At 42.8% G+C, this 25,188-nt stretch overlaps 1 protein-coding gene across 1 annotated transcript in view; it reads right to left on the reverse strand.

Moving 5' to 3' along the window:
• The window catches only part of ADGRB3 (adhesion G protein-coupled receptor B3), a 704,839-nt gene that overhangs the window by 346,980 nt on the left and 332,671 nt on the right, over positions 1-25,188 (reverse strand). The window contains exon 9 of the mRNA XM_074988878.1: positions 3,567-3,761. Within this exon, the coding sequence (XP_074844979.1) occupies positions 3,567-3,761 (195 nt within the window). The remainder of the gene's footprint in view (positions 1-3,566; positions 3,762-25,188) is intronic.

Consider the following 25,188-nt stretch of genomic DNA (forward strand, 5'->3'; position numbering starts at 1 on the left):
TTGACCTCCCGCCCACCCCTCCACTCTCTGATTTGCTCACCTTAATTATCTTTTTCTGATTTGTCCTCCTTGCTTACTGTTTTTGGTTCTCTGTGCCGTAAATATTGAGTCTGTTCTGGTCTGGCTATGGTCTGAAGAAGTGGGTCTGTCCCACGAAAGCTGACCTAATAAAACCATTTTGATTGTCTTTAAAGTGCTACTTGACTGCTTTTTGTTTTGTTTGTAGTTGTGTATTTGTACTAGCTCTCTCTTCATGTGCTTGAGTAATTTGGGGTGATGTCAGGCTTGGTTTATAGCTGGTAGTTGCATGTTGGCTTCTAATATGCATATTCTTCCCTCCTGCTTTAGATACATCTCTGTCCTGTCTATTGGCAGAGACTGCAGTTTCTTTTTTTGTTTTAAAAATGCTTTGAAAAGAAAGGGTATACATTTTAAATTTAAAATAAAGATATAAATAGTAAGTGTGCCTTTTTAAATATATATGGACTTATCTATGGGCTGGCCTGATATTCATTTCCAGTTAGTTCCTTTTATACCGGAGAGGCAGTGTAAAAGGAACTTAGAATGGTAATAAATCACATTTATGCTACCAGTATCATGTAAAGGAGAATCACTTCCTTTACATATTATAATGAATAGCTAGACAGATATAGCTGGAGTTTTAAACAAATTTTAGACAGATTTATATCTATGATATATTTTCAAATCTATTAAGACCATTCATGCTTATTAATCAAAATTAACTCACTAACTTGTTATATTAACTTACATTGTTCTAGCACCAGATAATATACAATAATTAACAAAAAGAAGTGAGTAATACACAATAATGTATTAAATATATGTGATGCTTATGCCCAAATTAACTCAAGCCATTCTAACCTGTCAAAAGTATATGAATATGATTTAATGTACTATTTAAGCTTTGTTATGCTGCCATATTTTGCACAGCTATTTTTTCAGATATGCAAAAGAGAGACTCTCCCAGTATCTCAGAGCAGTAATAGGAAACAATTGTGATCCTTGCATATCCTTGCATGTGATCCTAGTACATAGGCAGTCCTCCCTCTATGTACCGCTTATAAATTTTACTCATATTTATGGCATCTTGCTACTAATATTTTTACTTCTGATTATGTTAACAATTTTTCTTTATAATAAAAGTATTTATTAATAGTAGCATATGTTAGTCTTCTGGCAAAGCTTCCAAGAGATTTACCAGGTTCTCAGCTTGAGGTAGAAAGGTTGAATATGGGTGCCAGCCTTCCCCAGCCAGCCCTTCAGCACTGCTTGGCCCATGATGTCTGTTGGCACTAGTGGCAGCTAATTTAAACCATATGTAGTAAGAGGACAGGCTGAGGGATTTGGGCTTGTTTAGTTTACAGAAGAGAAGACTTAGGGGTAATTTAATAGCACCCTTAAACTTCCTGAAGAGGAGCCTAAAGGGGATGGTAAGAAACTGTTCTCAGTAGTGTTAGATGGCAGAAGAAGGAGTAATGGTCTGAAGTTGAAGAGGGAGAGGTATAGGTTGGATATTAGGAAAAACTACTTCACCAGGAGGGTGGTGAAGCACTGGAATATGTTGCCTAGAGAGATGGTGGAGTCTCCATCCCTAGAGGTTTTTAAGTCCCAGCTTGACAAGGTCCTGGCAGGGATGACTTAGTGGGGGTTGATCCTGTTTGAAGCAGGGGGTTTGACTAGATGACTTCCTGAGGTCCCTTACAGCCCTATGATTCTGTGATTCTATGATCCTGGGAAAATGGGGGCAATCTTAGGCCCTCTAGACTTCTGGCTACAGCTGTGACTCCTCAGGATCATGTACAGCTCAGCATAAACTGAAATGATCATCAGACTGTTCTAACTTACACGAGACAGGCCTCATTCCCAGTCTATCACAGGATCAGAGACTTGTAAAGCTGCACCCCTTCAGGTTTGGAAGAGCGTAATTCATCTCGACCCACGTTAGTTCTGAATAATGTTGTAAAAATAATGTACTAAATTTATGTGCATTTATGTACAACACTAATTCTATCTTCTCTTTTTTTCTTTATGGGATAACAACATGGTTACCACCTTTATAGATCTAATGTTCATTCAATATTTATTTATTTATTTATTTATTTTCACAAGCTCCATGCTAACAAAAAGCTTTACCTGCTGTGCTTTGGCCATTCATGCATAGGGTGATCCCCATCTTGTTTTGGCCTGGACAGTCTTGTATTTCAGGTGCCAGAAAGGCGTCCTAACTTATTTTAACAAGGGGGCTAATTTTCTCATATTTATACCTCCTGTTGAGCTGCAGCTGCAGCTGCTGGCCAGAGAGCACATGGAGCAGGTATCCAATATCCATGGGTATAAGCAGCAGCAGGAGAGGGAGCCAGGGGCCATGCCATGGGTTAGTGAGGCAGAGTATGTTTGAGTAGAGAGGTAGTGTGTGTCCCTCAGTCCTTTTCAAGATTTTAATTGTACCTGCTACCCTGGGCAGCTGCCCCTCCAGCCAGGGACCCCCCACCTCCACCCAAGGCAGGACTGTAGCCCCATTCCCAGCTCTCCTTGACTTAGGGAAACTGGAAGCTTCACCAGTGGGGGCCACAGCCCCATTCCTGGCTCCATGTAGCACGAGGACAATTTGGGAGCCTCACTGGTAGGTTTTCAGGCCTGCACCCAGCTCCCCACAGCATAGGAAGAAGCCAGGAGCTTCATCCACAGGGCTGCAGTCCCATTCCCAGTGCCTGGAGGTATGGAGCAGTCAGAGAGGTCCCCCGTGGGATGGCAGCCCCATTCCCAGTGCCTGCCAGTGTGGGGCAGCATCTGGGGAGATCCCCCATGGGGCAGCAGCCCCATTCCTGGCACACAGTGGCATGGGTCATCTGGAGAACCCAACCCCATCTTTCTCAAGGCAACTGTCTGAAAGCAGGGAGCTCCCCTGTGCGGTGGCAGCCCTGTTCCAGCATCCTGAGGCTTGGGATAACCAGACAGCTGTACTTGCTTGGCAGCTGCAGCTGGGGAGCCACCCTTTCCCACACAAGTTGTCCTGTACTTGGTCTAGGGAAACATGGTCCCCCTATTCATGAACATACTGTCATTTTCACTCATTGATTCAGGATCCTGTTCCATATTATTTAAACTGCCATCTGCATGCTTGTTGTTCTTTCTAATGCTGGGTACAAAACACATCAATTGCCAGCAAAAGCTTGAAATATGCTGAGAATAACTTTCATATTATGAATAACTTGGTACCAGAGCTGCACATTTTAAAAAAAAGGTCTGTGATGCTCTTGCTAAGGTCTGACTAAACAAACAACTCATTCTTTACTATACTGAAGAAGTGTCATTTTAGTTTGTACAAATAAAGATACTGACTTCTTCTAAATTTATCTCAATTGTCTGGTGTGACTCTGCATGTTTGAAACAGGGACAGTTATATCTTTAATATTGCTATTTGTAGGCAATTGTTTACTGTTCTTCTATTACATCTGTTGAGCAGATTTAACTTGATCTTGGAGCAAATGGATGATGCTGAGCAGGGACTTAAATATGTCAGCTAAATTGAAAATATCTCTTACCTGGACACCATCAGATGCAGGGATGTAACTTGCCCTTCTAAATGTATCAGTGACATTTCTTAGAATTTCCACCGAAACCAGAAGATCTCCTGCATAAAAGTTTTTTCTCTGAGTTAAATCTAACAGTGTTTTCGTCACTTGGGACATTCCATCACCAGCCAGCATCCTCTGTCCTTTGGCCAGGTGCTCCTTAATCTGTGCCAATCAGAAGAGCGAAATAATATCAGAACCTACTTTACTGAATTTAAAAATGTCTCAGCCACAATAAACATACTACAACCATCCACACATCCTTAACGAACTTCAGAAATACACAGCTATAGCAACCAATTATTTATTTTCATTAAGGATGAGACCAAATAACTTTAGAAAAGGATAAAATGAGAAGTATGTGATTTCACATTGACCATTGGATAGTTTACTGAGACTTCCTTTATGTCACAAGCCATTACATGTCACACTGTTACCCTTGTATTAGTGAGCCTAAAAGATTCACAGTGCTTCTGTTCCCAAAGAAATATACTGAGCCAGATTGTTTAACCTACTGACTACTGTACGATTGTGTACTTCCAGTCTCACATAGCAGCAACTGTAGAGCCATTGTGGTTGACTCAGATACAGTGGTTCAGAAGCCAAGTGGGGACAAGGGAAAGCAACTGAAACAGTACTCTATAACAGCTTATAGTATGTGCATCAGCCCTGCCAGCCCAACTTGGCTGAGCAGTGTGAAAATGGAAGCAGCGCTATGGACTTGTCATTCACCATTTAAGGACACTAGAATTATTAGAGGTGCAATCCTGGAGCACACCTTATGCTCATGAAGTTCAAGATCTGGAACTCTGAATAGCTCCTGTGCAGCAATCAAGGAGTGGAGGGCTTATTTTGCCCACTACCCCTGCAGATTTGGGCAGGGACTGTGAAAAACATAGTCCATAATGTGCATAGAGATGGAAAAATATGTCAGTCCTTGGTTGGAAGCTGCACCTGTGGATTTCAGTTATTTCTAAAGTTAACTCAATATTTAAGCAAGATGTGCAGCATATCACAAAGAGGAATGTCAGAAGGCCAGCATGTGCTGAAAAAGAATGCATAGGTTTTAAGAAACTTCTCTTTGTACAATATAAAAGTACAAGTTCTTCTGAATCTAAGACAAGTTGTAAAAAGATAAAGTACTCTGGACACACCTTCACTATATCCAAGATAGCTACAGAAGCAATTTAAAAGCTAGCAACCAAACTGAGTGATGCCGCCTCTGAAAATGCGTTTTCAATTGCTTTTTATCTTGGCCTGATTACTGGCACCCAAAGGAAAGAAGCCATGTGTAATGCAATGTGATGGTGGCATGGAACGAAGGGGAGAAGAGTGCCCTACTTTGGTTTCCAGGATCAACCTTTTGTTTTGTTATGTTTTAAGTTCAAAGAAGAAAAAAATGTACAAAAAAATTCAGTCTATGGAAAAGCTCACCAACGCTGTAAGGAAAGTGGTATATAAAATGCAAGCACATTCTGACACACAACTTCTATATACTATTATTCAAACTATAGTATCATTCAGAGTACCTCCTTAAATCCTTGGTTCACTCTGAGCCTCTTAGTGGCTTCAAGTTCTAGAATGAAACCCCAGCTTAACTTAAGGCAGCCATAGGCTGCTCCAACTTGTTTAGAGCCTGTAGGGTCCTTTCTGGAATCAGGAGGTTTCCAGGATGCAGCAGATACTGACAATGCACCAGTATTATTCTGGGAATACAGATAGCTCTAAACCATCCAGAACTGCCTGTTGGGTGGCAAGGTGGGGAATCTGAAGCAGTTTGCATCTCTCAGATTATCAGCTGCTTCACGCAGAACTGGGTGAGGATCTGATCCTATATCTTAACTACATGAATGAGGAGATCAAAACATTATTATCTGGTTTCAACAAACAAGTGTAGTCATGTTTCAGAGAAATGCCTTCTTTACTAAAAAAAATGAAAAGATTAATCAGGCAAGAAACTTGTTTACAGAATTAATTTTCTTTATGTTCCATTGGACTTAAAAGAAGTGTTTTAATGTGAGCCTGTAAGAAAATAAATTCAGGTAAAACCTCTCTAGTCCAGCATACTCAGGAACTAACCACTGTCAAATGAGAGAATTTGCCAGACCACAGGAGGTCAAAATTGTCTAGCAATATTACCAACACTTACACTGCTTACTGGGCTCATAAAATATATTAAGAGTAAATTACAGCGAAATAACAGCAAGTTACCTAATTTCTTTGTACTGTAGCATCCTCATCTATCTACATAACTCGTAGATGGAGGCGGGGGTTCCACTATTATTTAGCTAGATTTAAACTGGACTGTGTATGAGAGTACAAACCTAGATATATATCAGAGAGGTAGCCGAGTTACTCTGTATCTTCAAAAACAACAAGAAGTCCTGTGTCACCTTGGAGGCTAACAGATATTTTGGAGCATAAGCTTTTGTGGGCAAAGATCTGACAAAGCAGGTCTTTGCCCAGAAAAAGCTTATGATCCAAAATATCTGTTAGTCTCCAAGGTGATGGAGGACTTCTTGTTGTTTTTAACCTAGATATGGTTACTTCCTTTTGGAAACAGACAAGAAGTGAGCAGGAAGGATGGCAAAGAGGGACGGCCTTGTCTGCAGCCGTCCTATGTATAGGAGTTGGTAGGGTTAGTAGTAATATACAGTGATGTAAAATATTACTTCTCCAGGAGCAAGGCAAAGCAGAGAGGAAACTGTGGCCACTGCTCATCCATAGAATGTTCCTAGTGTAGTGCCTTACTAATAAGATGCCATGATGGGCTGTGCCCTTGTGACAAACTGAGCCTTTATGACAAATGTAGCAGTCGTTACCAGTACACAAGAATAACAATTTTTTTTGTAGGCTTGAGAACAGAGGAGTGCTGTAAAGAGGGATTTGAAAAAAGACCATGAGATAACTATGAGCACTCTGCAAACATCTAAAAAGCCAGATACCTGTCCTCTTTGAAACTCTCCTTTCTCCTCAGTGTTCCCAATAAGCTGTGCACCTGGGCAGTTCAGTGCTATTGAGTGAAACAATTGAGCACATTTTCACAATACAAGTCAAACCCTTCTACTTGGGCACTCTCATCCAGCAAACTCTGTAATCCAGCATGATTCTAGTTATCCAGATGACCACTTATTCTAGATGTGGCCAAGTTTCCTGTGGTCCCATAAAATGTGTATATATCCACCAGTCTTGGCTCTCAGTATTCTCTGCTGTTGTTTAATCATAATTTACCCCTAAATGTCTTCTAAGAGGCCAGTAAGGAGTGGAAGTGTTGGCAAAGTGCTAGAAATTATTGACCAGCCTTGTCCAGCAAATTCTCTTGTCATATCCTGGTTAGGTTCCGAGGGTACGGGATGAGAGAGGTTGAACCTATACTGGATGAATCTGCAGACAACACCTTTAATGGATGAATGTTATGCGAGAAGCTGATACATACCACTTTAAGCGCAGGTTAGATCCTCAGCTGGTGTAAACTGGCCTAGTTCTACTACTGTTAGTAGAGTTAAGTACATTTACACTATCTGAAGATCTGGCCTCATATGACTAGCGTGTATAAAGACTTGTCTCCCTTATGCAGTGTGCAGTAGGGTGGGATGGACATCGCACTACCCAGAAGGGGATGATCCCTTCTGGCAGCCATTTTGTATAGAGCCTGGCTCCTCCCAGTCACCTGACCAGAAGTCAGGAGGTGGGGTCAGGCCTATAAAAGCCCAGGCTGAGGACTCAGATGAGAGCTGAGCTTCGGGGGGGGGGAGGGGGGATGGGATGGGATGGGATGGGATGGGATCTGATCTGATCTGATCTGATCTGATCTGCCCCTGCCCCTGCCCCTGCCCGGCAGTCTGGGGACTCTGCTAGGGGTCAGTCTCCAGGGGAGCTAGAGGATGGCTCTGGGCTCTCAGCCTGGGAGGAGGACAAATGACTGAGTGAGGCCAAGGCCTGAACTGGGCTGCCTGGGCCCCTGCTGGTCCTGACAAGCCGGGGCCTCAGTGGAACCATCCTAGGGAAGACCAGCCAGACCCAGAGGACCGAACAGAGTCCCGCCACAGCCTGCACTGTAAGCCAGCCTGAGGTGGCAGAAGAACTGGCCTCAGCCTGCACCCTGAGCTAGCCTCAGAAAGCAAAATTGAAAGGCTGTGCAGGCCTGAACTCAGGCCACCCAGAACCTAGCTGGACTTGATACTCTGTGGGCCCTGAGAAGATGGTGGATTTTGTGTATGTGCTGGGGATGAAGACTGGGAGTGACCCAGGGGATAGAGCAGACCATTAAAGGTCCTTGGGCAGCGTGTTCAGTCTGGGTTTCCTGGTAACCCATGCAGTAGGCTGTACTGCTGTGACCACGGCCCCTGGGTTGAGATGCAGTGGAGCAGGTGGGCCTGCGTCCCCCCTGCCACTAACTTCACGGGTGGCAATCTCCCCCCCTCTCTGCCAGCACGGGCAGAGGGTTGGGTTTGTTTGCTGCTCCACCCTGAACTAGGGCCTGGACTGCGGTGAGCTGTTTGCTGCCCCACCGTAAACTAGGGCCTGGTTTGCTGTGAACTGGTTGATGCCCCACCCTGAGGTAGGGCCTGGACCACTGTGAGTTGTTTGTTGCCCCACCCTGCACCAGGGCCTGGGCCTGCCACATTTTGCTCCCAGGCTAGGGCTCTTCTGTGTTTGTTTGTTGTCCCACTCTGTGTTAGGGCCTGGGCCAGCCCTGCCTTGCTCCAGGACTTAGGCTTTTTTAGATGTGGACCACCCCGCCCTGAGCTAGGGCCCGGAACTGTCAAGGATTGTGGGCTTGTTGTTTTCCTAGGGCTAGGCTCTGACGTTGAGCTAATTTCCCTCAGCACTTGCAGAAGTAAGGCAGGGGGCATATGAACTGTTGTCTCTCACCCACCTGAGTCAAGATGGGAACCCTCCCCCCGAACTAGGGACTTGGGGGGTGTTTTGGGACTCATGGCAGTGGGGCAGGATGGCTGCCTACTGACCTGGAAGGGGAGGACCTCTTCCAGGAGCCTGAACTGGCTACAAGGTGGATCAATATGGCTACAATCAATCTACTGGCCATAGATTTATTGCATCTTCTACAGACTTGATAAATCAATCTCTGAGCTTGCTCCTATCCATGCTGGTACAGCATCCATGGAAGAGCAGCCATTGTCAACCTTATCACATGCAAGACACCACAGTACTTGTGTTGACTATCATAGAATCCAAGGGCTGGAAGGAACCTCAAGAGGTCATTCCCCTGTTTAAAGCAGGATGAACTCTAACTAAATTATTCCAGTCACAACTTTATCAAGCCAGCACTTAAAATCCTCTAGGGATGGAGATTCTACCACCTCTTTAGGTAATGCATTCCAGGGCTTCACAACTCTCCTGGTGAAAGAGTTTTTCCTAATATCCAACCTACATCTCTCCCTCAGTAACTTTAGACCATTGCTCCTTGTTCTGCCATCAGTCACTACTGAACAGCCTCTCTCCAGCCTCTTTAGAGCTCCCCTTCAGGAAATTGAAGGCTGCTATCAAATCGCCCCTCACTTTTCTCTTCTGCAAACTAAATAAACCCAGATCCCTCAGCCTTTTCTCATAGGTGAAGTATTCCAATCCCCTAATCATTTTCGCCGCCCTCTGCTGGACCTGCTCCAATGCGTTCACATCCTTTCTATACTGGGGGGCCCAGAACTAGATGCAATACCCCAGATGTGGCCTCACCAGTGCTGAACAGAGGAGAATACTAACTTCTTTAGATCTCCTGGAAATGCTCCTCCCAGGATGCCATTAGCCTTATTGGCTACAAGGGCACACTGTTGACTCATATATAGCCTCTCATCGACTGTAGTCCCCAGGTCCTTTCCTGCTATGCTGCTATTTAGCCAGTCAGTACCCAGCCTTTAACAATGCTTGGGATCCTTTCATCTCAAGTGCAGGACTCTGCACTTATTTTTGTTGAACTTCATCAGATTACTTTAGGCCTAACACTCCAATTTATTTAGGTGACTCTGGTTCTTATGCCTACCCTCCAGTGTATCTGCCTATCCCCCTAGCTTAGTACCATCTGCAAATTTATGGCGGGTGCAATCCATCCCCTCATCTAGGTCATTAATGAAGATGTTAAACAATAGCAGCCCCAGAACTGATCCTTGGGGCACTCCACTTGAAACAGACCACCAACCAAATATCAAGCCATTGAATGTTCAGCCTGACCACCTAGCCAGCTTTCTATCCACATTACAGTCCATTTATCCAATCCATACTTCCTTAATTTATGTGCAAGAATATTGTGGGAAACTGTATCAAAAGTTTGCTAAAGTCAAGGTACATCACACCCATTGACTTCCCCAAGTCCACAGAGCTAGTTAACGATTAGTCAGGCATAACTTGCCCTTGGTAAATCCGTGTTGACTCTTGATCTCTTCCCCTCTTCCAGGTGCTTCAAAATGGATTCTTTGAGAATCCCCTCCATGATTTTTCTGGGGACTGAATTAAGGCTGACTGTTCTATAGTTCCCTGGATTGTTTTTCTTCCCTTGTTAAAAGATGGGCACTATATTTGCCCTTGTCCTGTCATCCAGGATCTCTCCCAATCTCCACACTTTCAAGTAGAATGGCCAAATGTTCTGCAATGACATTTTCCAATTCTCTCAGTACCCTTGGATGCATTAAATCTGGACCCATGGATTTGTGTATGTATAGCTTTTCTAAATAGTTCCTTCCCCACTCAGGGCTGCACAGCTCCTTCCCATACTGCATTGCATAACACAGTAGTATGAGACCTGACCTCGTCCGTAAACACAGAGGCAAAAAAAAAAACAAAAAACCAAACACTGAGTACTTCAACCTTTCCCACATCATCTGTCACCAGGTTACTTTCCTCATCCAGTAATGACTCCACACCCTCCCTGATCACCCTCTTATTATTAACATATCTGTAAAAACGCTTCTTGTTACCTTTCACATCACTTGCTAGCTGCAATTCCAATTTTTCTTTCACCTTCCCGATTACTCTACTGTATTCTCCAACAATATATTTATACTCCTCCTTAATCATCTTTCCAAGTTTCCACTTCTTATTTGCATCCTTTTTGAGTTTAAACTCTCCAAAGATTTCCATGGTAAGCCAAGCTGGTTGCCTACCACATTTGCTTTTCTTGCTGATTTTCAGAATGGTTTGTTCCTGTGCCTTCAATAAGGCTTTTTTAACATATTGCCAGTTTTCCTGAGCTCCTTTCCCCTTCATATTAGCTTCCGAGGGGATCCCGCCCATCAGTTTTCTGAAGGAGTCAAAGTCTGCTCTTCTGAAATTTAAGGTCTCTATTTTACTGCTCCCCTTCCTTCCTTTTGTCAGGAGCTTGAAATCTACCGCCTCATGATTGCTGCAAGCCAGGTTGCCACCCACTTCTACTTCTCCTACTAGTTCTTCCCTCTTTGTGACTATGGCTGTATCTACACATGACTCCTCCTTTCAGAGGGGGAAATGTTAATGAGGCAGGTTGGCAGATGCTAATGAGGCACTGACAGGAGTATGCATCACCTCATTAGCACAATGACAACCACACATGAGTGGAAAGTGTTGCTTTGGAATGCACACTGACCGTGTAGATGGGGGGGGGCATTTGAAAGGACCCCCCTGACTTCAAAAGGCCCTCCTTCCTATTTGGTTTTAGGAAGAAAGGGCTTTTGAAGTCATGGTGTCCTTTCGAAAGGCCCCCATCTACACAGTCAGCATGCATTCCAAAAGCAGCACTTTCAACCCACGCGTGGCCATCATTATGCTAATGACGTGCTTCCTATTCATCTCAGTGCCTCATTAGCATCTGCCGAACCGCCTCATTAACATGTCTCCTCTGAAAGGAGGGGTCATGTGTAGATACAGCCTATTTGCTTAGCTGAAGTAGATTCATGGTGCAGGTAAGTATAGGGAAGGCCATAGTGGCAATCAAAATAAATGGGAGGGGTAGATATACCTAGTTATGTCAGTCAGGTCTGTGAAAAATGTAGCACTATGATAAAACTGACCTAATCTGTAGCATAGATCAGCTGGGTGAATGGAAAAAAAAATCTTCCATCAGCATAGCTACTGCCTCTCAGAAAGGTGATAAACTACATCAACCAATGGAATAAACTCCTCTGTAGACATAACTTCAGGGTGAGCATGCATGTTGTTCTCATCAGAAGGCCAAGAAAATGAGTTAACATTTTGCTCTATGTCCTGATTATTGTCTATGCCAGAGGATGATATGTTAAATTATACCTTGCCTTCCTTTGCCCAAGAAATTTACTTTGGACACCACTCAAGGTCTTTCTAGAGTTCTGTGGAGGTCATTTTTTAGTAGTCTTCCAGGCAGCCTTATTGAAAATAAAGTTTATGAGCCGAGAGATGGTGAAATGAAGCAGGTGTTAAAGTGATACTTCAGTTGTCAGCCTTGCCTCTAGCAGCATGTGTGGCCTATCTACATGCTTGAAAAAATTACTGAAATGTTTAGCTGGACATTGACTCAAAGTTCAGTCTCTCTGCATCCTTTGATGTGTCAGCATCTATGACCCATCCACTGTGCCTAAAAGTTAACCTTGATAATGTCAAATGTAGGCTGCTAGTATCACACTCATAATTTATATACAGCACAGTACAGTTAGAGCAAATCTAAACAGCTAACTTCAGTCTGAAAAGATTCCCAAGAAGAAATATTTTAAAAAAGATAAAAAGTGAACACTTTAAAGAATCATTAAGACCATTTCCAGCTTTTATTTGTTTTGTAAATTGATGCCTTGAATTACCAATTTAGTGTCTCTAATGCCATTGTCTTTTAATGTAGGACCTCTACTTAAAAATAATAAAAATTAATAAGCTGAGACAAATGTATTCTAAAATATTCTTTCTGATCGGCAAAAGATTTTGTTTTGCTTCCTCACACCTCAGCTAACCCTAAATGATAAATTAATATAAATTGAAACTTTGTAGCTTTTTAACCTGAGAATTTCAAAACATTTAGGATACATCCACCCTGCATTTAGATCCCCATAGGTGGCCTGTGCCAGATGACAACAGTTTAGACTGAGCAGCTGTTTAATTGTAGTGTAGATTTTTGGGCAGGGTCCAAGAGCCCAGGCTCTGCATTGAGCCTGAAGGTTTACTCCACAATTAAAAAGCCCTTTAGCCCAAGAACCTTAGCCCTGGTCAGCTGGCTCCAGCCAACCATGAGATTGAGGCTCAAAGAGGTTTTATCCAAAATTGTCAAACATGAGTATCTAAAATTAGGTATCAAAGTAAATGGGCTGAAAATATATCCATGTTTTATGGGCCTGTTCCAGTAGTAATATATTCCATTCTTAGCTGTTTTGAGCTCATTCAGCATAGCAGTGTTTAACATTTAACTTGGTGCCGCTGTAAGGAATCTTGTCCCTTCGAGTCCTGAACTCAGGGAGAGAAAACCATGTTCACACTCCTTAATTTGGTTTCAGAAATATGAAATCAAAGTTCCATATATTTTTCCTTCAGCTAATTTATTAGCATTTTATTAATTAATTAGTAAAGATTTTTCAGTGGAAACAAATTGGCTACTTCTACACTTACCAAAAACTTCGAAATGGCCAGATCGAAGAATACTATTGAGGTGCTGAAATGCATATTCATCCCCTCATTAGCATGCCAGCGGTCACAGCACTTCAAAATTCCCATGTTTTGCTCCTGCACGGCTCATCTACATTGGGGTCTTTTTCAAAAGGACCCCACAAACATTGAAATCCCCTTATTCCTGTGAGCTTATAGGAATAGATTAGCATGGCCATTTCAAAGTTTTTGGGAAGTGTAGACACAGCCATTGAGTCTAAAACAGTTTTTAGAGTTCAAGAGTATTACTTCCTTCTTTTTTATGTATAAAGGTCTTTTCTAAAGTCTCCAGCAAACATACAGAACATAAAAAACCACATAAAAGCATGTTTCCCTTCCTGAATATTTACAATGTAATCTCATGTAGCTAATATCTCTCCTTGTTGGCTTTAGAAGCCTTTTACTAAAGTGATTGCCAAATCAATAAATAACTTTTTCAGGCCGTGTCTACACATGCCCCAAACTTCGAAACAGCCACGCAAATGGCCATTTCGAAGTTTACTAATGAAGCGCTGAAATGCATATTCAGCACTTCATTAGCATGCGGGCGGCAGCGGCGCTTCGAAATTGACACTCCTTGCCGCCGCGCGGCATGTCCAGACGGGGCTCCTTTTCGAAAGGACCCTGCCTACTTTGAAGTGTCCTTATTCCCATGAGCTGCTGGGAATAAGGGGACTTCGAAGTAGGCGGGGTCCTTTAGAAAAGGAGCCCCGTCTGGATGCGCCGCGCGGCAGCAAGGAGCATCAATTTCGAAGCGCCGCTGCCGCCCGCATGCTAAGGAAGCGCTGAATATGCATTTCAGCGCTTCATTAGTAAACTTCGAAATGGCCATTTGTGTGGCCATTTCGAAGTTTGGGGCACGTGTAGACGTAGCCTCAGACAGCTACTTACTAAAAACACCATTGCAGTCATCAGAATCTAGGAATGTAATGGCATAGAAGCTGAACTGTCCTTTCTCTAGATCAGGGCTATGAATGAGTACCTCTGTGGATATGCACTGGTATTCTGCGGGTACATCAACTTAACTAGTTTTACAGCAGGTTACCTAAAAAGAACTAACTATGTGAACACAAACTAAAATGTCAGACAATAACGTGCTTAAACTGCTCTATGCACTGAAAGAAAGTACAAAACTTATATTTCAATTGATTTAGTTTATAATTGTACTGAAGAAATGAGAAAGTAACCAATTTTTCAATAACAGTGTGCTTTTGTACTTTTATGCCTGCTTTTTGCTTTGCTTTTGCTGTTAAGCAAATAGATTTTAAGTGAGGTGAAACTTGGAGATATGCAAGAGAAATCAGACTCCTGAAAATGGTCCAGTAGTCTGAAAAGGTTGAGAGCCACTGCTATAGCTGTGGTCCCTTGTGGTTATGACCAGTGATGAAAGGAAGCCAGCACACCCGAGTGTGGTGCTCTGGTAAGGAGTTGGGGCTGGTACGTTCAGCTTTAGGGGAAGGCCTGCCATCCTCCCAGCTGAGCTCCTGTGCTCAGCTATAGGCAGCTGCAATAAGCAGCAGCCAGTCATGTGCCTGGCTGAGGACGCACCCTCCTACACGCTGTTCCAGGACTGCTGCGGGGCCTTTTAGGAAGGGAGGGGTGCAGAATGCCCTCTTTCCCCCAAGATTTGAATCAGAATATTGCTGGCTTTTCCTCTTCTCACCAAGGAGCGAGGGGAAAATGCAGTTTGCTGAACTCTTCTCACTCCACCTGGGGGGCAGACAAGCTATGCACTTTGCTTTTGCTCCTTGCCAGGAACAGGATGGGAAAAGCAAACAGTATCCTGGCGCGGAGGAGCATTTCAGACACCCCACTTTCCCCACATACCCTCCTACACACACCAGCCTCCCTACCCTGAGCCCCCCCATACTCCAGTGCTGAGTCCTGAACCCCCACATCCCCAGGCCCCTGCCAGAGCCCCCCCCACAATTATAAGCCCCTTCCCTGACTCCTGCATTCCCCCTCCCTGAACTGCACCCCCACCGTTAAAATTTCATACTGGTGCTGTTATATCACTGCCTCCCCAAACCTCCTGCCTTGAGGCCATCAGCAGGAAGGGGTTGTAATCGGACTACTCACAAAAAAATTGTTATTTGTCTCTGTTCTGTGGAATAACTGGATTCTCCTCTCACATGCATCATGTTTACACCAGTGTAACTTGATCGTCTTTAGTGTAACTTGATTCGCAGTGAGGTAAGTAAGGATATGTTTAGACTGTGGGTGCTACATTGGGATACAAAAGGTATCATGAAATAGCAATGCTGCAGCTTTTCGAGGCATCTGAAATAGTGCTGCTATTTTGGGCAAGTTATTCTGGCTCCGCTATCCCTCATAATGAGAGGAGTAACATAACTTTTGAAATAGCCCCTTATTCTGAACTTTGGTGCCATTTAGATGGCACCAAGTTTGGAATAAGGTATTTTGGAATGTACATAATTTGCATTGTGCAAATTGCATAAATCATTTTGAAACAATGATGCATTCCAAACAGTGCCTAAGAGAAGTGTGTTCACTGTATAAAAGCATTTCTGCTCCTGGGCTATGTCTACACTAGCCAAAAACTTCGAAATGGCCATTTCGAAGTTTACTAATGAAGCACTGAAATACATATCCAGTGCTTCATTAGCATGCGGGCAGCCGCGGCGCTTAGAAATTGATGCGGCTCGCCGCTGTGCCACTCGTCCCGACGGGGCTCCTTTTCGAAACGACCCCGCCTACTTCGAAGTCCCCTTATTCCTATGAGCAGATGGGAATAAGGGGACTTTGAAGTAGGTGGGGTCGTTTCGAAAAGGAGCCCCGTCGGGACGAGTGGCACAGCGGCGAGCCGCATCAATTTCTAAGCGCCGCGGCCGCCCGCATGCTAATGAAGCACTCAATATGTATTTCAGCGCTTCATTAGTAAACTTCAAAATGGCCATTTGCATGGCCATTTCAAAGTTTTTGGCTAGTGTAGACATGGCCCTGATGTCAGTTAGTTACCAAAACAGTCTATTGAAAGAAAAAAAGGAGCATGTGAGCCTGCACACCCAAACACAACGGCCATATCTGCACAGAAGCATCTATCAACAGATGTCACTGTCAGAAGAAATGTCTCAGCAGGACATCTGTTGACAGATTGCATCTACACATAAAAGCAACTTGGAAGAGCAATCTGCTCTGTCGACAGAAACAGCCAAAGTGCCCAGTCTTCTTGTGACAGAATGTCCTACCGGAAGTTCTGCGAACAGGACAGTCTGGGAACCAGAAGCCTGTCCGTCAACAAAAGGGGCCCCAGAGCATCTACCCAGCTGTTTTCTTGACACAGCATTGTAAAAAGAGGCATTATAACTGAACGGGGATAGATATAACACTGCCAGTGGATGTGCCAAGTTTTTTTTGACAATCAACAAAGTGCATTTTGCATGTAGAAGTTCCATGGGTTTTTTTGCCCCAAAAGCCCATTTTTACCAGAAAAAACCTCTCATATACACGTGGCCCACATGTATAGTACTACACTGGGAAGGTGAAGCTTTGTACAGAAACCAGAAAAACTGTGTGTCCTTTATAGTACAGTGCATGGTGCAGAACATCTCCAAAAATCAGATACTGCAAGTACTGCTCTTGTATATTTTTAGATGAAGAATGAGAATTGGTCAGAGGGCTCCTAAAAAATTTTATTGCCCTTTCTATCTCATCCAATGTGAGGCTTCCAATATTCCCCTCATGAAATTTTTACTATTTTCATGCATTCCAGTCTTCTTTTTACTATTATTGTTATTATTATTATTTTATTATTATTAATTGCTTGATTTCAACTAGTTCCAGCCCTAGAGATTTGGTTATGAAAGCAGCATCATGTGATGCTGCATTCCTCTAGGATGAAATCTGACTACTACATACAGATACACAACTCTTGAAATTGATTTTTTAGGAGGTATGCATTACTTCATTCTTTAGTAGAAAAGATGCCCACGGTTAAGCTTCTACATTTAAGTTCTCCCACAAAATTTATGACTAGGAAGGTTGTAGGGATTTTTCTCCAATAGTGGAAGAAGTGGCTTTGGGGGAAACAATCACAAAAGAAACTTCCATTTCTTTTAAGTTTTTCCTCGTTGAATTTATCACAGAGTTTGCTGAACAGAGCTTATATGATATTTTTAAGTACTGCAATTATCTGTGATTAATTCAGCTCACATTGGAATGCTGTGTGAGAGACAGTTGGGTTTTGTTTTGTTTTGTTTTGTTTTTAACCAGAGGGCATGTCTTTAAGTTTTTGCATTAACCATGAATAATGCAAGTTGACAGGAGCAGGAATTAAGGGAAAAGGGAGCCTGAAAGACTTGTTTTTGTTTTGTGACAGACACAGCATTGCCTAAGTGTTTCAGGGCTCCCCAAGATGAGGAAACAGCCTAAGCTGGGGGGCATGGAAAGAGGGAATGTACTTCAAATAATTTCTCTTTCTTTTTACACAATATGTGCTGTTTATCAGAGATCCTCCTTAAGCTCTCAGGCTTGTGTTCTCTCTCTCATATTAAAGCATATTGAGTCTCTCTAATCCAGAATGCTTTCACCCAGAAACATCTGTAATCCACCACAATTTTAGTTAGTCAGACAAAAATTTATCATGAGTGTGGCCAAGTTTCCCATGGCCCCATGAAATTTGTTCACAGCCACCATGTTCTGTGAACGGGAAGTCCAAGAACATGATATATATGATTTTGATAAGAAGAAGATGGATAACATCAGTACAGCAGTGCCGAACTTTCCAAGGAGTGGATATAGACTCAGACCACAGTCTAGCGATTGCAAACATCAAGATAAAACTCAAAAGAAAATGTAAGACACAGTTTGATGTGGCGAGGCTATGTGAGGAAGAAACAGGGAATGCATACAGAAGAGCGCTCAAAGAGAAGATTAAGAATATTGCCACAGAGAAAGACCTAGATAAGAGAGTCACAGGGATAGCAATCACTATAGAAGAGGCAATTGAGCAGACTGTTCCAGAAAAAGCAAAGATGAATAAGAAGTGGATTACCCAGAAGACACTGAAGTTGGTTCAAGAGAAAAGAGCACTGAAGATCAGAAGAGATGTTTCTGAGATGGCAGAACAGCAATATTGGATGAAATGCAATGAGGTAAGGAAAGCAGCCAGAAACGATACAGAGAAATGGTTAGAGGAGCAATGTGAAGATACTGAGAGGTGTTACGGTGCATGTAAGACCAGGGAGGTGTATAAGACAATTAGGAATATTAATAGGAAATGGCAACCGAAGCAGATGGCGATCAAAGATGAGAACAAAGAAGTGCTCATGAACAGGGAGAAGATTGTGCAGCGATGGATGAGATATTGCACTGATCTGTACAAAGCACAGATGGAGCAAAGTGTCTCAGAGAGACTGGTTGAAGAATTGAAAGAGATATATCCCCTGAGCATCGAGAGCGAGACCAATATTTCAAAGGAGGAAGTAGAAAAAGCAGTGAAACAACTAAAGAACAACAAGAGCCCTGGAAATGATAAGACCACGGGAGAGATGATCAAATATGGCAAAGAAAGCATGATTCAGGAAATACACCGACTATGTAATATAGCATGGAAAGAAGGGAAGGCACCTAAAGAATGGATAAGATCTGTGCTAGTGACAATACCCAAGAAAGGAAGTATATTGGAGTGCAAGAAGTACAGAACGATTGGCCTAACGAGCCATCTAGGTAAGATGCTGATGATGATACTGACTGAGAGATTAAGATCACAGATAGAAGAACATACAGCAGATGAGCAAGCAGGGTTCAGAAAAGATAGAAGTACCATAAAGTAGATATTGGCACTAAGACTGATAGCGGAGAAAGCTCGACGAAAGAACAAAAACGTATACACTTGCTTCATCGATTTTCAAAAGGCATTTGACAGTATAGATCAGAAAGTGACTTGGGCAGTGTTGGAGTAATACGGAGTGGATAGCAGACTAATATAGTCGTTGAAATATATCATTGGTAATGTGGAGGCAGCAGTGAGAACATGTGGGGAGTTGTGAAGTTGGTTTAAAACAAGTTGGAGGTACGAGACAAGGAGATCTAATATCGCCAAGTATCTTCATTGCACATCTGGAGACAGTGATGGACAAGATCAAGGAAGAGGTAGAAGGGATATCTGTGCATGGGAAAAGAATTAACAACTTGAGGTACGTGGATGATATAGTTATCACTGAGGAAGATGAGCAGCTAGTGAAAATGGTGCAGGTGTTAAATGAAGAAGGGAAGTGGTACGGACTGATTATGAAAATCGATAAAACAAAAACAATGGTGTTTGGAGATAAGGAAATAGGAAGGAAGATCAGTATGGATCATATTGAACTAGAAAATGTAGAGAAGTTCACATATCTGGGGAGCAACACAACGTATGATCTAGACTGTAAGAAGGAAATAGCGACTAGAATAGTGAAAGCAAGAGCGAGTTTGAAGGCGATGGACAAGATCTGGGAAAGCAAAGTAATTAGCTTAAGAATGAAGCTGGGTGTCTTGAAAACGTGTATTCAGGAACATGTTGTACGGATGTGAGACAGAGGTGATAATGAAAGATTCAAAAAGAGGAATATTGGCATTTGAAAGGAGTTGTTATAGAAAGATTCTGAGAATAGGATGGATGCAGAAGGTCACCAATGAGGAATTACATAGGAAGATACAGCCGAAAGAGAGCCTGCTGCAGAAGGTTATAAAATGGGAGCTGTATTCGCAACTGGCCATCCATCCCACCTGCCATCATTGCTGAAATGTGATCCCTGAAAATAATGCAGGGGGAAGAATGTAAGAAATAATTTTGGCTTCCCTATACATTATTGTGAATGGAAAGGGTTTTTGGCTTTCCAGTGCACTATAAGGCTTTTGTGCAATGACTGTGCTCTCAACTGGTCATCCATCCCCACTCCCTTCACTGCTGAAATTTGATCCTTGAAAATCATGCTGGAGCCTGGAATGTTAGATTCAGAAGAATGCATGAGGAAAGAATGTCTGGTTACCACCTACACTATATTGACAACACAGGGGCAGCGACTGTATTCTCAACTTGTCATCCATCCCATCTCCCATCATCGCAGAAAAAAGAATTCTTCATTTTCCTTGGCAGCAGCAGCAAGCCCAGGCATGGGCCAATGGGTTTTGGGGTGGGGAGTGTTGTTGGATGACCAGTAGAAGTATTCTTCCCCATCAGCAGCAAGCCCCTTAGCTGCTGGGAGAGACTTTTTCCCAGTGGCAGCAACAAGCCCCTTAGCCACCGCAGAAGACTTTTCCCCGGTGGCAGCAGTGTACGCCTTGGTCGCTGGGGGAGACTTTTTCTCGGTAGTAGCAGCAAGCCCAGGTATGGGCCAAGGGCCAGGGGATGTCACTGGATGACCATTTGAGCTGTTTCTTCCCCCAGATCACCAGTATCTTAACTGCTGGAGGAGACTTCCCCACGGCAGCAGCAAAGCCCCCAGTATCTTAAAGAGCAGACTTGAATTCAAAAGAGCAGACTTCGACTCCCTGAGAGAACTGATGGGCTGAATCCCTTGAGAAATGAAGGTGAGGGGGACAAGAATTCAAGAGAACTGGCAATATTTTAAAGAAGTCTTACTGAAGGCACAGGAACAAACCATACTGCTGCATAGTAAGAAATGAAAACATGGTATGCAACCAGCTTGGCTTAACAGGGAAATACTTGGTCACCTTAAACTCAAAAAGGGTACGTATGAGAAATAGAAACATGGACAGTTGACTAAGGAGGAGTATAAATATATGGCTGGAGAATGCCGGGGAGTAATCAGGAAAGCGAACGCACAGTTGGAACTGCAGCTGGCAAGGGATGTGAAGGGTAACAAGAGGGGTTTCTACAGGCGTGTTAACAATAAGATGGTTATTAAGGAAGCTGTGGAGCCATTACTGGATGACAGTGGTAACCTAGTGACAGATGATGTAAGAAAAGCTGAAGTACTCAATGCTTTTTTTTGCCTCAGTCTTCACGAACAGGAACAGCTCTCACACTACAATGCTAGACAATGCAGTATGGTACAGTGGAGCAGGAGCTGTTGCCAGGCAGTGCAGAAAAAAAAGCAAGTGTACAGACAGTTGTGAAGCCCCTGCAGGGGCTATTTGAATGGGTAGATGCATGCACCCTGCTAAGAGCATAGAATGAAAGAAGCCACTTCTCAGGCTGTCATACTAACATGAGCCCACAGCTAAAGGCTGTCTGCTGCCACTTGGAAAATTAGGCTCTTACTGTTACTGGAGACAAGCTGCCAGAGTGTAGCAGTGAGAGGGGCATTGTGGGTTACATACAGGACACCTCTGGAGGCGAATAAATTCAATTTTAAGAGGTGACACTTCCACACTGTCCTTTAATCAAACTTCTGAATTCAAGCTTGATGCTATATCCATCAGGCAACTGAGATTTTGTAATGTCGAGATCAGAGCACCCAAAATCAAGGTAATTATGTTTACAGAGAAGACAGTCATGTGGTAAAATTGAGCTAACTAAATTAAATTTGAATTTATCTCGCAGCGTAGACGCAGTCAGAGCCGAGCACTGCTGTAGCGTAACTCAGCATTCGGGCGTCAACAGGAGAGAAGTTCACTTCCGTTTTTTTTTAAAGCAGATACCATGTAAGGGATTGGGGACAGTGAGGAGGAGACTTTATTTATGTTACAGGGGATTTAAAGAGAAGAGCCACAGAAATAGAAGGGAAGAAGAGCAACAGGATGAATGGACTTTGGTGACTTCATCCATTTGAATTTTCTTGTCCCTGGCTGTCCTGCACACTGGAGAGGTGCCTGTTATGATACAGAAGCCGTGAAGTCCTGTCTAAGCTATAGGAGATACCCAGGGGCAACCTAGTATCTCCAGCATAGCCCTGTGCTCCATTCCCTAAGCCTCATTACAGCAAAACTGGGCTTGTGAAGGGGGTCCACCAGAGGCAACTTTAAAGGTATCCCCCATAATACCTGCACTGGGTATTCCTCCCACAGCCAGAATTAGGGCTTTTCTAGCTCTTCTTTGATATTCTGTAACAGACAGGGAGCCATGCTAGTCTATATTCTATCAAAAAAAACCCAAACAGTTAAGTAGCACTTTAAAGACTAACAAAATAATTTATTAGGTTTCTGGTTGATATTCTGGTTTGATATTCTGGTTCTTTCAGGCCGCAAGCCCAAGTGCCAGCACAGTGACCAGAATCCTGTACTCCATCTATTTTGGAAAATAGGGTTTCCAGAAGAAAGAGGGGAAATAGAGCTTGGAGGGGAAGAGGGAACATTTATTTTTAATAATTTAAATGGATATTGGAGGACTTAAATGAGGCTTCAAAAAGGATTGCTTTCCAAGAATTAGGAGGGACTCATCTTTACATTTTTCTGTACCAGATCCTGATGCTCTTAGGTGAGGAAAAATACTCTCCATCAGTACTTTATTCTGCCAAGAAAGGGTGAAAAAAGGGTAAGAGATATGAGCCAATGCTGAACTTCTCCGTGGTTTTTTTTTTTTAATCAATGTCTTGAGGATAAAGATGGGGAGATAGGGAGAATTCTTCACTACAGATTTGCTCTCGGAATACTTGCAGCTGATAAATGGTAGCCAGTAGTTACATTTTTTTTCTTTTTCTTAACCGTCTTTCTCTTTCTTCAGTGGCTGGCTGCTTCCTCAGTCCATTCAGCACAGTGGGAAGTCAAAGACAGGCAATGAAGAGAAGCAAAATGTGCAGCCAGGGAAAGGAGGACCATGGATAGCAGTGATCAAGTGTTTTGAGAAGTGAGGGAAAATAAAAGGTTGTGTCCACATCTTGCCAAACTATGAGACTGATAGAACAGTGTTTACTGCTGCAACTTCCCCAGTCCACAGGCCCAGGGAATGGAAAGATAATTCAAGATAAACCTAAGAACACGTGGGATGGAACAATAATAAGAGATGAACCAGAGTAGCAGAGAAGGCAATACATTGTCCAGAAGTAAGGCTTACATTCTCATGAGCAGAGCAGTCATTTCGTCAAGGAATACACTGACTAGCTGATAAGTTGCCCTTGTCATATAATTTGGAAAAATGAAATCAGCTCTAATGGGCTGCAGCTAAGACAAATCATTAGTCACCTTACAGAGGGGTTTTTTTTAATCAAATTATATTTCAGCCTACCGATTGCAATATAGTTAATAATATTGCTGAACAGGAAGCAAAAGCAAAATTATAGCATGAACTAGAAGGAGTAGAACAGCAATTTTGTGGACTATATTATCATTTTCATATGCAAAAAATCATCTGCATAAATCCCAATATAATAGGATGAGAATGTACTCAAGTAAGAAGACTTGGGTCAAAATGTGGTCTAATGAAACCACAGCACAGTGGATTCATAACTGGTAGAAAGACCATACTTAAAGTATAATTATCAATAGTTCACCACCAGAGCAGCAGAATAGATCTACCAAAGTCCTGCAGAGGTCAATCCAGTACTATTGAAGATTTTCATTAATGACTTGGCTAAGTGAAAGCATGGTTATCAAATGTGTGGATGACTCCAAACTGGACAGGTTAGTCAGAACTTTGAAGAATTCAACCTTGACAAATTTAAGAATTGGTCTATAAGCAACAAAAAGGAATTCAACAAAGACGAGTGAAAAGTGCTCTGCTTAGGAAGGAAAAATGAAAATAGGGAATAACTGGCTAGGTGATAGTCCTGCTAAACAGGATGGCCGTGTCTACACTAGCCCCAAACTTCAAAATGGCCACACAAATGGTCATTTCGAAGTTTACTAATGAAGTGCTGAAATGCATATTCAGCACTTCATTAGCATGCAGGCGGCCGCAGCACTTTGAAATTGACACGCCTCTCCGCCATGCGTCTCGTCCTGACGGGGCTCCTTTTCAAAAGGACCCTGCCTACTTCGAAGTTCCCTTTTTCCCATGAGCTCATGCGAATAAGGGGACTTCGAAGTAGGCGGGGTCCTTTCAAAAAGGAGCACCATCGGGACGAGCCGCGTCAATTTCGAAGTGCTGCGGCCGCCCGCATGCTAATGAAGCGCTGAATATGTATTTCAGTGCTTCATTAGTAAATTTCGAAATGGCCATTTGCCTGGCCATTTCGAAGTTTGGGGCTAGTGTAGACGTAGCCGATATGAGTCAAGCACATGATATAGTTGTGAAAAAGGCTACTATCACCTTGGGGTGGTATTACCAGGTATGTTGTAGGTAGCACCAGGGAGGTCCCACCTTACTGGGCACTGTTGAGCCCAGATGGAGCATTTTGTCCAGCTTGGGGCATCACACTTTAAGAAGATGTGGAAAAATTGAAGACTGTTCAGATGACAGCAACAAAAACAGAAAAGTGATTTACAAAATCTGACTTAAGAAGAAAGGTTAAAAATAACTGAGGTTTAGTTCTGAGAAAAGACAGAAGAGGAACTTGATTCCAGTCTTCAAATATGATAAAAGAGGAGCAATCAGATTAATCTGCAGCCAGGGAATTATAAGGGTAGCCCACAGGCTCCCTCCCAAGAGTTTTCTAACTTCATCTTCCCTTTAGAATAATGGCTTTTTTTCCATGTGCATTTCTTGATTCAGGAGATAAATTACTCAAGTTGGCATGAACCACTATGGCTTGGCATCTGAATGTGTAACTAGGGAATTTTAGTAATCTACATTTGAAAATTGGGCTCCATTGATTCTTTATTTTATATTTAGGAAAAAAAAGTGACAATGGAGAGATGTTTAGTAAATATTTCTGATGACATTCAGAAAGCAAAACATACTGGTTATGATAGTCTGTATCTGCAAAAACAACAAGAAGTCCAGTGGTACATTATAGACTAACATTTATTGGAGCATAATCTTTTCTGGGTAAAGACCAAGCAGCCTGATGAATCTGATGAGGTGGGTTGTTGCCCATGAAAACTTATGCTCCAATAAATCTGTCAGTCTATGTGGTACTACTGGACTTCTTACTGTTTTTATATTGGTTGTGCACCCTCATAGACACCACTATTTTACTAGCATTTTTAGCACAATATG

The sequence above is a fragment of the Carettochelys insculpta genome, chromosome 3 (assembly GCF_033958435.1).
Source record: "Carettochelys insculpta isolate YL-2023 chromosome 3, ASM3395843v1, whole genome shotgun sequence".
Classification (NCBI taxonomy): Eukaryota; Metazoa; Chordata; order Testudines; family Carettochelyidae; genus Carettochelys; species Carettochelys insculpta.